At 36.5% G+C, this 14,058-nt stretch overlaps 1 protein-coding gene across 1 annotated transcript; it reads left to right on the top strand.

Annotated features, from left to right (window-relative positions):
* The first annotated feature begins 5,822 nt into the window (after positions 1–5,822).
* Positions 5,823–13,410, top strand: LOC143266796 (killer cell lectin-like receptor 2). The gene is given in 5 exon segments (XM_076568074.1): positions 5,823–5,998; positions 7,462–7,551; positions 8,470–8,688; positions 10,663–10,802; positions 12,973–13,410. Coding segments are annotated over 5 exon segments (669 nt in total). The 5' UTR covers positions 5,823–5,886; the 3' UTR covers positions 13,081–13,410.
* Positions 13,411–14,058: the final 648 nt, after the last annotated feature.

Here is a 14,058-nt window from a genome sequence, read left to right as displayed (position 1 = left end):
TGCAGTCTCAATATGTAATAGCAGTCTTTCAGCATACCGAGAGTCAGTAACTATGTAGAAAGGTTCTGAAAAATCCATTAATACCAACAGAATAGCATATAATTCCGATTTTTGAACTGAATTATAAGGACTTTGAACCACTTTACCTAAGTTTTCTGATTTGTAACCTGCCTTTACTTTTTTTTTTTTTTTTTTTTTTTTGCATCTGTAGAAAATGTACGAGCTCCAGATATGGGTGTTTCCTGTATAATGCAAGGCAAAATCCAATCAACTCTCTTTATAAGTTCAATTCCATAGCTTTTGAGATATTTGCTGTTAATCTCTCCTAAAAAAATGCTTTGTGGTTTCTCCTGAATTTTCTGTTCTCTCTGCTGGAGCTGTTCTATCACCTTGAGCAGCCTTTGTTTATTCCAATAGGCATTTGGTTATTTGATTGCTCTGAGAAGGGGTTTCTTCTATGATGGCAGGAATGGTCTGAACTGAATTTGCTGTAGGAGCCTGCATGAGGCCTCTCTGGGAGTTTCCAGAGGTCTGAGGCAAAGGATTACCTTGTCTGTCCCTTGTTGATCTACATTGGTTGGTCAAAATTTTACCCTTACCAGACCTTCTGCATAATCTAGAAGGGAGGGGCATTCTGTTGCTATTGTTCCTCAAATAAACATTCTTTCTAGGAATGTCCTGTTTACACTCCCTTTTCAAATGGCCTTGTTTACCACAACCAAAACATCTGACATTTTCCCTCAAAACTTTAGATATAATCTCTCCTATGCATATATACATCATCATGGTCATGAGACTCAATATTAATTGCGTCCCTGATCCAATACTCCAAGGGTGCCAATCTTGCCTTTAATGGCCTGATTATTCTTTTTCATGCAGCATTCACATTCTCAAAAGCTAAAGATTCAATTATTATTTGTCTAGCTTCTGAATTTGGTATCATTCTATTTACTGCTGAAGACAGCCTTTGTAAGAAATCTGTGAAGGTTTCTCTGGGGTCCTGTATAACTTTTGTGAATGATTTGATTTTTTTTCCTGCTTCCTCAATTCTGTCCCATGCATTCATGGCTGCCATGCAGCATAGAATTAGGGGTTGTTTATCATATAAACATTGTCTTTTTTATCCACATATTTGCCTTCTCCAAGAAGCTGATCTTGGGAAATTTCCACACCTCTAGTTCTATATTGGTGTTCTATCATTTTAGCCTCCTCCTTAAACTAAAATTTTCACTGTAAATGTAGACTGGCTTCTAGCACCACTGCAACCAATTCCTTCCAGTCCTGAGGAATAATCCTACTACAAGTTGACCACAAGTTTAACATTTGCTTTACAAATGGAGAATGCACGAGATATGATACTATAGCTTCCTTAAATTTCCTTAAATTTAACATTTCCACTGGAGTCCAATTATCTTGTACATGCCCTTGAGCATAGTTCTTGTAAGGTTACCGAATAGATTAAGTTTGGTTTTTGGAAAACAGGCTGTCTCTCTGTAACTGTATAATTCACTCCTGAAATAATTTCACCTTTATAGTCTTCTGTATGGGTCTGAATTTCTCTATAGGTCATTTTAACAGGTTTTTCTAAAGTCAATCCAGAGTTAGTTCACCATTGAATTTTACTGTCTAGGTGTGAATTTCTCTATGATTCATTTTAACAGGTTTTTCTAAAACTTTTATCTTGTCACTTAAATTGACCAACCTTTTAATAACTAATATAAGGATAATTAAACAAATAATATTTATAATTGATGTTACATATATCCCATGAACATTAATTATCCTCTCATTTAATTGTTCCATTTTTAGACTGCCTAATGTGTTATCAAAGACTAATTTCCTTCCATTGTAAAAATGTTTCCCATTTTTTAATGTGAGGAAAATTCTATTTTAACTAGTTTCTCCCTTTAAGATATCTTAATTGACTTATCAAGTCTGTGTAGAATAGTAGAAGTCCGAGGGAATTTCAAAGCAGCTACTTAGCATGGTGGCAGTACAAAACGGGAATATATATATATATATATATATATATATATATATATATATATATATATATATATAGAGAGAGAGAGAGAGAGAGAGAGAGAGAGAGAGAGACTACAACCTACCAGGAGAAAAAAAAAAAAGCAAAGAAAGCCCAGCCACGTGCTCTGGCCTGAGCCATATTGGGCCTGAGCCAGGGGCTCTGTAAACCCACAAGCAGTCTGGCTGCTTGGAGCTACATATGGCCCCTTGCAGCTCTGGGGCACTGCAGCTTTGGCTCTGTGCTCCAGCGAAGCTAGGGCACACAAGGCCTCAGCCAAGTGGCTTTTTTATGAGTTCCTGCCCCACAGTTGGATGCCAAATGTAGCCAAATTTCTAAGCTGTCTTATTAAATAAAAAACACAGAGGCAAATATAGGAGTGAAAGCCTTAGAGATCAGGGAAATAGTGAGAGCCACTAACCAACCTTACCTCACCAGCTCTGCAGCTTCCAAAAGTACCAAGACTTCCTGTCTACCCAGGCTTTTGCTGCCTTGCTGTTCTGCCCTCTCTTTGGCTATCTAGCCCAGATACCTCACTTCCTTGTCACTACCTGTCTGTACAGACCTCCAGGTCTCTATGATTCATATTGGGATTAAAGGCCTGTGTCTCCACGCTTGGCTCTGTGCCCTAGTATGGCCTTGAACATATAGAGACCCTGACTGGAAAGTGATAGGATTAAGGGCATGTGCTACCACTGCCTGACTTTTGTGTTTACCTTAAAGTGGCGTGTTGTTTCCTCTGATCTCCAGGCAAACTTTATTTATTAACATACAAATAAAATAGCACCATATTTCAGCACATATAAAATATTACCACACAAAACCATAGGTAAAACTCACACAGAAGAAAAATTTACCTTATCTCAACTCTAAAAATCATTTGTGAATATCTTCACTTCCAACTGGTAGATTATAAATTAACTAGACTATGTGTAATAATTTATATTAGAGTTCCTTAAATGTGTATCTCCTTTAATCCCATGACTTCATGCATAAAATGTCTTTCTAAGTATGTTCTAAAGTATATCCCATGTAGTTTTTAAACTAAGAACAAAATATTGTAAACAACTGAAATTTCAACAAAGAGGGGTTACCTAATTAGCATAATTAATATATAATATAAATATAAATATATAGAGAATATAAAGGTGAAATTATTTCAGGAGTGAATTATACAGTTACAGAGAGACAGCCTATTTTCCAAAAACCAAACTTAATCTATTCGGTAACCTTACAAGAACTATGCTCAAAGGCATGTACAAGATAATTGGACTCCATTGGAAATGTTAGATTTAAGGAAATTTAAGGAAGCTATAGTATCATATCTCGTGCATTCTCCATTTGTAAAGCAAATGTTAAACTTGTGGTCAACTTGTAATTAATAGAAGTGATTACTAATTATATATGGCTTTAAAATTTTTGTAGATCAATATTTATAAAATGAAAAAATGCTTATTATTTATTACAAAAGAATTAGAAACATGGTGTAAATTGGTGTGGTAGTATATGGCTATAATCTCAGCTTTGAAGAGCCTGAACCGAGAAGACTGTGAATTTGAGACTAGCTTGGGCTACATAGTAAGTATGATACAACAACTGTCTCAAAACAAACAAACAAACAAAAACCCCAAACTATCAAAAACTTCAAACAAAACCCCAAAAATAAGAAATCCTGAGTGTGGAGCTCAGTGCTAGGGTATTTACTGAGTATGCTCAATATTAGATTTGGTTTCCCAGCAACATTAAAATTTCAGCAATAAGACCACTATGTAGGAAATGACATCAGTGTTACCCGTAAACATTATCTATGAATAAAAAGCTAAAAGTTAATACCAACAGTTTCACAGTGGAAATGTGAGCACTTCAAAGTATCCTACACTTAGCTGTAATAAGCATAATTCAAAAAAATATTTTTGTCATACAATTTCCTCTTTTCACTTTGGTCAAGAGGAGGGGCAGAAAATCATGAGCTCAAGTATCATTCAAGAGGCGACTCAGTTCTGCCTTTTCTCTTGGAGCCTCTGACGGATATAAACCAAGGAACACCAACTTCTCCCCCAACTGGGGATCAATTCTCTCCACCAGAATCGATTCCTGGAAGAGACAAAGGTAACAACTGCTTTTATTATTTTTCTAACACATGATTATATATACTCTAGAGAATTTCAGATGGTGTGAGGTGAGAGTAGGATTACTGGGGAAGCCCTGTTGGTTCTGTTAGATCTGATTGACTCTGGCAGCATGAGAAAACTGGAGTTCGGCATTGTTTATTTTCTTTCTGATTGTGCTGTGACTTCTGCTGTGTGCTAAGAAAGTAAGGTAGAGTAATCTATGGAGTTCATTACTCTTTAACTGAGTCAAATGTTTATATATAATTCATCTTGAAGGAGCCATAGTAGTCAGGTAAGATGGGTAAGTGTGTAAAGATACTTGCTACACAAGCCTGATTGACCATCTGAGTTTTTCCCTTGAAACCCACATAAAGGTGGAATGAGAGGACTCACCTCACTCAGTACAGTTGTCCTCCGGGCACATGTGAACCATGGTACAGACACTACCCTAAGATCAGTAATAATGAATAATAATTTAAGAAACAAATTATCTAATGAAAACTTCCTTTTTCTTAAGAAATTAGGGAAAATATGAATAATTCCAGAAATCTTCATAAAATTAAAAAACTAGAGAAGACTCAATCCATGTACTTTTTGTTTTTCATATTGTCTGTTGGCCACAATCTCAGTTATCAATGTAAGGGGCAAGGTGAGTTACAAATATTTACTATTGAATAATAATAATTATATATATATGTATATATATATGGTCTTTTATTGGCATTAATCAATGACTGATTAGTGATCAAATTAATTTTCATATAGGCTCCTATGGTAATATCATATACTAGAAAATAATATGTGAATTAATCATTGATGTGAATAATTTGAGATTAAACCTTCAGGTTGTACCCTGCTATGCCCCTCTCTGTTGCTCCCACACCCCACCTTTGCAATACCCCTTTCTACTTTCCTGGTTGCTGCAGTCACTCCAGGTTCTGTAGCATGTCTGAAGCCTTGGAGCCAGGAACCTCAGATGCGAGAGAGCATGTGGCCGTTGTCTCTCTGGGTATGGTTTCCCACACTGTAGGATCTTTTCAAGTTGTATCCATTTACCAGGCCTGACCACGGAGAAGAATGTGTAGGCTGTGGCTGGATGGAGAGGTTGGACATCTCAGGTGTTTGGGTTTAACCCAAGAAATATTTATATATCTTGGAGCTAAAAATTTTAATCATCTCCTATATTAATATTCAAATGTTCTTTTTAATGTGGTATGTGGGAAACCCGGATAGACATATATAATTGAAAAGACTGCAAGAACATTTTATATTCATGTGTTTATCAAAATGCATAATTTTAAAGCAAAGACTTTTGTTTATTGAGAAATCTTGGAACTTTTGTTATTTGAATTGATAGTTTAAAAGTGTTTCAATGATTTGTGGTGGTAGCAATTTTGCCTAACCATTTTTATATATTTGGAATATTTTGAATAAACAGGCTTTTTCAATATTGCAATGACTTAGGAGTATATTTTAGATTATTTCCATATTTCCTAATAATAATTGCTGTGACCATTAGGGGTATATATGACAAAAATCTTGAAAGACTTCTCACTTCTAGTGGAAATCAGGGTCAGTTCATGTACTTTAATGTGTTTGGGTCATTAAGGGAGTTTATCAGACCCCCTTGCCTTCCCACCCCACTGCAGCATCAGATCTAGGTACTTTCCTAAAGGTGAACATTTTAACTTCTTCTTTAGATATCATTCAAAGTTGGATTTTAAAAAAGAACATACTTCACTTACTCCCAAGATGAGTGATGAGGAGGTTACTTACACAACTGTGAGATTCCATAAATCTTCAGGGTTGCAGAATGGAGGAAGGTCTGATGAGACTCAAGGGCCCAGAGAAGCTGGCCATAGAAGTAAGTGTTTTAAGTGTCTAAATTCATCTGTTTTTATGCACTATAACTTTTGACATTTGAAAACAATATTCTACTGCCTTCTATCAAAAAATATAACCTTCTGTTTCAGCTGGGCTTGGTGATGCACAGAGATGTGAAGCAGATAAATGAAGATGAATAAGAGAGTAATCATGTACAAATTGTTCAAAAATAAGTTTAAAAATTAGGTAATTGTTTTTAAAAGGAAATGAAAACAATAACTCTATTTCTAACTGTTAGCTGGTAACAGAGAAAGCCAGATGGGTAGAGTAGAACAATAGAAGTTTATGAGAAAAAATTTCTTGAGAATTGATGAGTGACAAATAAATACATTCTGTCAAGTTGAAAACACCATTAGAAGGTTTTTATTATTTAGTCTATGCAAGAAGAATTCTGAAACCTTTAAAATTGAAAAACTAGGGTCTGAAGAACACCAAATATTCTAGAGAAATGAAATCTTAATGAAATGCAAAGTATGCATTAGAAACAATACTTTCTTTTTAGTAAAAGGTGTTTTAATTGTCTTAAATATTTCCAACATCTAATGCAATGAAACAGCAAAAGTAGTTCATCAGAGAAGGAAATCTTTTCCTGGGAAGAAGCTGCAGAGGATGAGAAAGGGTAGTGGGGATGGGATGACTAAAATACATTATGCATTTGTAGAAATGTTAAAGAACAATTAAGTTTATTAACAAAAACAAGGAAATCTCACTTTTCTGTTCTCTTTTTCTGCTTTCTCTGCATGAACTATAACAGCTGAACTCTAAGCTGAGAACTTTAACTTCTTTGACACAGTGATAATCAGGATTGGCTTTCAGATTGTCAGCACCTCAGATTCACAAAGATGTTTAGTATTGTCTAGAAAAAAAATGGAACTTATGGAAAAAAGAGGGAGTTGACTTCTAGGCCCCAGAATGGATGGGCATGTATACAAGTCAGCTCCAGAATAGCCACTGTTCCCTATATTTCTCAAAAATATCCATTCCTCTTCCCTTCCTCCTCATCCTCAGTACTCTACCTTGATGGACTGCACACTCCAGTTTGGGATCATCTACCTGGACTGTGTCTGTGCCTCCAGTGCTTTCTGAAGGATGCACTTTTGATCCTGTAGAACTGGGTCAGGGGCCTGTGCCTGTCATAAGGCTAATTTTAGGCTCAGTCAAGAGGATTGAGAATGTAAGGCTCAAGGTTAAAAAAAAAGTTTGTAATCCTTTGAAACTTCACACATGTAGGATTTCTACAGTGGGTGCATTTTAGGCCAAAATCTACAAATTTTGAAAGCACGTGTTTAGTCAGCTTGTATGATGGACTTCTGTACAACTGTTAGAGGCCAATATCCCCTTGTTTCCATGCTACACAAAATTATAAGTAGTGTTGGGACTTGCTCTTTTGTAGTGATCATATTCTTGCTTTGTTTTTTGTTTGTTGGCTTGTTTTGATTTAAGAGTGTTCAGTTCCTTGGCACTTGATTGCAATACCTCTGGGAATTATTTGTTCCATTTTGCTGGTGAGAGTTGCAGTGTTGGTGACACAGGGTGAGTAACTGGTATACATCTTCTTTGCCTTTCTGCTCAAATAATAAATTTAGAAACAAGTTATGTAGCTAACACCCTCATCCATTGTTCTGCCTATAATCAGGGGAATGTGCCAGATAGCTCTGGACTACGTTTTCGTTTTTTTGTTTTGTTTTGTTTTGTTTTGTTTTTGCCTGACATACTACAGTGTCCTAGTCTCATACATACCTATTCTCTTAACTCTGGGGCTATAGAAAGCTGCTTTGTTCTGTCTCATTCTTGGTATTGTTCCTCTTGAGGACTTGATGATAGTCTGCTTTCTGAGCTTAAGTGATTGTGAATGGTATGTAATATTCTGTGAGACACAGCTGTGCCAAAGAAATGATGACATTCTTTTCATTTTTCTCGGTGTATATTAAGGACATGGATAAGTGAAAAGTCTTCATCTGTACGGAGACATTAAAGCTTAAGCTTTATTGGATTCCTTTACATATGTAGAGAAAATCACTCCCAGGCTGTGCTAAAACATGACTACATATCTGGATATTTTGCTTTCCCTCTGGTCCAAAGGGAATTATGTCATTTTTAAATGTTTCTTAGTTCACATTTTCATGCTGTGTTAAGTATTTACTAAATGTTTTACTTCGGTATTTATTTGAAAGTTTTGTGTTGTAGAAAATTAAAAAATTAGAAGTTGTGGTACATCCACCATAATTTTATTCAGCTGTATTGTTTACTTTACATTAAAGTTACCCTGATAGAGAGAAATTTGTGTTTCCATTCCTATAGTGAGTTCATTGAGGTGTTATTTTCTAAATGTCAAAGTACCAGTTAAAGTAGTAATGTGTTGGTTGTCAACATGGGCTTTCTCTGTTATCTTAAATTTCAATATTTACTCCTTATGAGCATTTTCGGTGTTATATCTGTTGCTAATTTTAGTTTTTCAGTGTAGTCAAGAAAAACATGAATTGCAGAAAACTCTACATAATCTCCATCAAGAGTACAGCACCATGCAAAATGAGAGCTACTTAAGAGAAGAAATGTTAAGAAATAAGTCTAAAGAGTATGATGCCCTCAAAGACCATCTGGACTCCCTCAACAGAAAAGAGAACAGACGCTATGAAGAAACTAATGTTTTAGATTGCATATAGCGCACAGGTGAGGAGAGGATCTTGAGTAAAGAATTGCATTATTCTGCATTGTTTCTTTCCCAGAAGATTTGAAGTCCAGTTAGCAGCTTACAATGCTGGTGATCTGTGGGTTAATGGCTTGGAGTTTCTGTATCTCATAGAGGCTCCTGGAACCCCAGAAATCCCTGTTTGAATTAAAAGAATCTTATAGCTTTTAGAACTCAGTGGCTATTCTGGCTCCAAAGGGATGGAATTTCAAATCAGCACAGCTGAAAATTCAAGTTCTTTTGGTCTGTGGGCAAATTTGAATCTCCAAACATTTTGCTGAGAGAAAATGGAAGTTTCTAGCTGAGTGGATTTTCCAAATTCTTAGGTTTAAATAGACTTATAGAATTCATATAGATAGAGTCATAAAAATAGTGTGTGTGTGTGTGTGTGTGTGTGTGTGTGTGTGTGTGTGAATGTGTTTTCCTTCTGCCTTGGTATGAGAGAGTTGGCTTATTTGTGACTATGGTGCAGCTCCCTGCAGCACATTCTGGAGCTTCAAAATGGTGTCCACACTTGTGTAACTGTCAGTGACACAGTGAATGAGGCCACAAAGATGAAAATATCAAGCATTACAAGGAACCTTTCTTACCATATATTGTGACTGGTTAAGTTTAATGACACAGTTTTTCATTCTTCAATAAATATTTTTTAGAATTTAGAGATTACAAAGAGCTTTTGCATATGATTTCACCACACTATGATTGGGGTTAATAATCATTATTATGTAAGGATTTATGGTATCTTTAAAACTGCTGTATTATAAAATATGTAATAGGAAAAGAAAAAGTACTATTTTTTGAAATATTCCAGACCCATGAAAAATGTTTTGTGTTATTATTTTAAAATTACTTTATCATCTGTAAATGGTAGAATATTGCTGTAGTCCCTGTCCTTAGGAGACTGAGACAGCGTGATTATAAATTGAGGACAATCTGGACAGCTCAGCAAATTCCAGGCTAGCCTGAGATACACAATGATACCTCTTCACAGGAAAACAAAAGTTGGAGATAAAGTTTGTTAGTAGACCAAGACCTTCCCCTGCCCTTCCCTAAACAAAATAATCACATTGAGATGTTATTGCTACACAACTGCACATATTTTAATGTATGCAACTTGACGTGTTTGGGTATGTGGGCATACGGTTGAAGGCATCCATATAATTAGGAGAGTAGAGTAACACCTTCAAAAGCTCCCTCATGTGTCTCTTATTTATCTTAAGGTAAGAGCTTCTAACACGGACCACAGCACAACCTTAAGTGCACAGTATGTGAGGATGAACTGGGACCACAGTGCTTTACTGAAGGTCTAGAATTCCATCCTCCTTGTAACTGCCTCTGTGCAGCAAGTGTTTGTTCCCCATACTCCAGCTCTGGTATCTCACAACCCTCTGCTTCTTAGTGTTGGGTTGTGTTAAGTACCTTTTCTCAGTTGAGTCACAAAGGTATGGAACACCATCCTTGAGTTCATGCATGTCTGCCACTTAGTTGAGCATCTCTCTCTTGGGGCGTTGAGATGCAAGACGTGGTTTCATTCTGCAGTGCAGGCTGTATTAGAGTCTACTTTATAGCCAAGGATGGCAAGGAAGTTACTACTTAGCCTATGCTAGCCTCAAACTGGTGGTGATCCTCCCGTCTCACTCTGTGTAGTGCTCAGGCTATAGGTATAAACTATCATGCCCAGGCAATTTCCTTCACTTTAAAGTATAAATAGCATATCTTTGTGTGCATGTGCTACATTTTTTTTTCTACTGATGTCCACATCAGCTGTTTCTGTATATCCACTGTTATAAACAACACTGCATAGAGCATTGGTGTACTGGGATCTCTCAACATTATAGAATTTCAATTTCTTTGAGCTCTGAAGTTTTACTTAGTTATAGATGTTTAATTAAAAAGTGCTCTAATAACAGAATACTAGAAAATAAGGATTTTCATCATTCCTTTTTCTTTTGTAGGCACAAATGTTGAAGGACACTGGTTCTGCTATGGCATAAAATGTTATTTCATCATGGACAATAAACACTGGAGTGGATGTAATCAGACCTGCCAGGGCTGCAGCTTATCCCTTTTGAAGATAGATGATTACAATGAACTGGTACCATAGACACTTACATGCTTCTTTATTCTTAGACTCCTTCTCTAACCCTTGGATAGTGAGATGCTGAGCCCAGGTAGGTTCACTGAAAGAGAGACCTCTAAGTGTTGTGCATGGTTTGCCTGTAATGTGAGCAAAAACTGTGCAGTAAGAGTATCCTAGGCTACTCCTTCCTGCTCCTGGCTTAGGGTCAGGACACAGGGTCTGTTATGAGGACACTGATTCCTAAAGAGACAGTTGTGTCTTTGTAGGATTCTCCCTTTTCCAGGTGTCTGCAAGAGTGTCCCTCAGAGAAGCATGTTTTCCTGGAATAAGTTTAAACCTTTGCTACAGCACATCCTGTGACTGACAGTTATGTATCTCCATAGAGTGTCAACTCCACCCAGAGAGGCCAATGTCTAGGGTTTGCTCTTTGGAACCTGGAAGTGAGACTTCCTGAGATGAGTAATTGGATGACAATAGAGAAAGTAACTGATGTAGCTCAAATCTTAAAAGTTCTTATTAATAAAATCAAACCCAGAGCCAGGTATTGGGGTAAACGCTGAATGATCAGAGAAACAGACAAGCCACAGCTACCTCTCCTTGCCAGTTCCTCAGCTAATCCTGTTTCCTCAAACTGGAAGCCTCTGTTTCCTCACCCAAATGGATCTAAGCTGAACTGCTGCTCAAAAGCCTAAAAGCTTAACCAGGCCAAAAGTTTCTAGTTTCTGGTCTTCACACCTTATATCCCTTTCTGCTTTCTGCCATCACTTCCCGGGATTAAAAACTCACTTCCTGGGATTAAAGGTGTGAGTCACCATGCCTGGCTGTTTCTAGTGTGGCTTTGAAATCACAGAGATCCAGACAGATTTCTGCCTCTGGAATGCCAGGATTAAAGGCATGTGCTACCACTGCCTATCCTCTATGTTTAATATTATGGCTGTTCTGTTCTCTGCCTCTGGAATGCTAGGATTAAAGGTCTGAGTGCCACCGTTTTCTGGCCTCTATGTCTGTCTAGTGGCTGTTCTGTTCTCTGACTCCAGATAAATTTATTAGGGTGCACAATATATTTTGGGAAACACAATATCACCACAAACTGAAATCTGGGCCAGTGTGAAAAATGGAAATACATGAGATCCGTAGAATTAAGTAGTTTTACCAGTTAGCTCCAATGTGATTGTCATTGAAACTGTCCATAATCTTTACTTCATACTGTTTTTATGTTTTTTAAAATAGATGTCTATTTTTAGAAATGAGCAATTAAAAGAAAACAAAGGTGCCAAGATGCTGACATTTTCTTTTTAAATTATTACTAACAAAATCTCTTTTAATATGAAGACTATGTTTTTTCTAGAGAAAAAGTTGAATGATCAGCTTGAAACCTTTGTTACTGAGAACATGGTACAAAATTTATACACCAGTTCAATGCATGTATAAAAAGTTATAACATAAAAAAATTTTAAAGTCAAGTAATAATGTAAATTGCCTTTTGATATAGTAATCGTAATTAAATTTAAACCCATATTTTAAAATATATTCAGGTATTTAATAGACATCATGCCACTTGCATGTCACATGAATAACACTAAAGTTTTCCAAATATCTGTCCCTTTCCTCCTCAATTTCTGTCACTTCTAGGTCTGAACTTGAGAAAAGGATTCTTCTCTGGAGCATGGAGCTTAATGCACAGCTTTTCACACAGTACTTTTCCTCTTAATAAATTTGCTATGAAGACAGGGTGTTACTTACCATATGAACACTTCCCACATGCCTCTGTGGTCTTTGGGGATGCACAGTTGAATAATTTCATAGAGTGTCAGAAGTTATTTAATGAACCATGTATGCAGCGTGCTGGTTCTTAGGAGCCACAAGCAGTAGTATTGTGAGTTCCTGGTCGGCCTTGGTTATACAGTGAGACTTGGTCTAAGAAACACAGACACAAATCATTTCATAAACCCAGTATCTCTAGACACTTGCTGTTTTCATTTTAAATAACTTGTGTAACTGACATTAGTTTTTACATAAATGAGCCTCCAGTGGGAAATGCCTTGAAAAATGAACTTGGAGGGACTGAAGGGCTGGAGGACAGGACCGCAGAGACCTGACATAAGAATAGCTGGGAGCTGCTATGTTGTTCTTTTCTCACCAAACGGTAGGAAATTTATCATCAGGTGTGTCTTTTCCCTTACAGAAGTTCCTAAAGTCCCGGCTTACTAAAAACAGTTACTGGATTGGATTAAAATATCACGAAAAGAGTCAGGAATGGCAATGGATTGGCGATGGCTCATCTAAACTGTGAGTTTCCTGAACCCTCACACTCTAGAATTGGTGCACTGTTGAGAGGATAGTGTGCAAAGGCTTTTTCTCTCATTTCACAGTGCTTTCCTCATTTTCAGTGGAGCTCAGGGCTAAGGACAAGATGCATAAGACAGTGTTTGAGCAAGTGCTAGACTGTCAAATGTTAATGGACTGGACATTGTTAATGTAAATCTTGACTGTATGTGTTGTATATACTTATTGTATATAGTTTTTCTTATATTACTTATATCCTTCTTTTATTATTTTAGACAAAAATGGGAAATGTAGTGATATATTCTTTATCCTAATAAACTTGCATGAAGATCAGAGGACAGAGCCAGCCAGGAGATTAGACATAGAGGTCAGGAAGTGGTGGTACACACCTTATACCCAACACTTGAGATCTCATGCCTTTGCTAAGGAAGCACACATGCCTTTAATCCCAGGAAGTAATTTGGCAGACAGAGAAAGGTATATAAAGTGTGAGGAAACAGGAACTCACTCTCTTTAAGCTGAGGATTTCATAGAGATAAGAACTAATGTCTGGCTGCTTTGCTTCTCTGATCTTTTAGCTTTCACCCTGATATCTGGCTCTGGGCTTTTTTTTTTTTTTTTTTTTTTTTTTTTTTTTTTAATTAAAAGACCATTTAAGATTCAAACAGCAAGTTTGTTTGGTATTCTATAATCTTCTCGTACCTTTATAGGTATGTCCTTTTTAGGATGGAAAAATTTTCTTCTATGATTTTGCTGAATATATTTTCTGGGCCTTTGAAGAGGGATTCTTGTCCCTTTTCTATTCCTATTTTTTTTAAGTTTGTTCTTCTCATAGTGTTCCTGACGTTCTAGATATTTTGTGTTAGGATGTTTTTAGATTACATATTTTCTTTGACCAATTAATTTTTTCCCGCTATTGTATCTTAAACACCCGAAATTCTCTCTTCCATCTCTTGTGTTTTTAGTGATGCTAGCATCTCTAATT

The sequence above is a fragment of the Peromyscus maniculatus genome, chromosome 3 (genome assembly GCF_049852395.1).
Source record: "Peromyscus maniculatus bairdii isolate BWxNUB_F1_BW_parent chromosome 3, HU_Pman_BW_mat_3.1, whole genome shotgun sequence".
Taxonomy (NCBI): Eukaryota; Metazoa; Chordata; class Mammalia; order Rodentia; family Cricetidae; genus Peromyscus; species Peromyscus maniculatus.
This window is presented reverse-complemented; position numbering and strand designations above follow the sequence as displayed.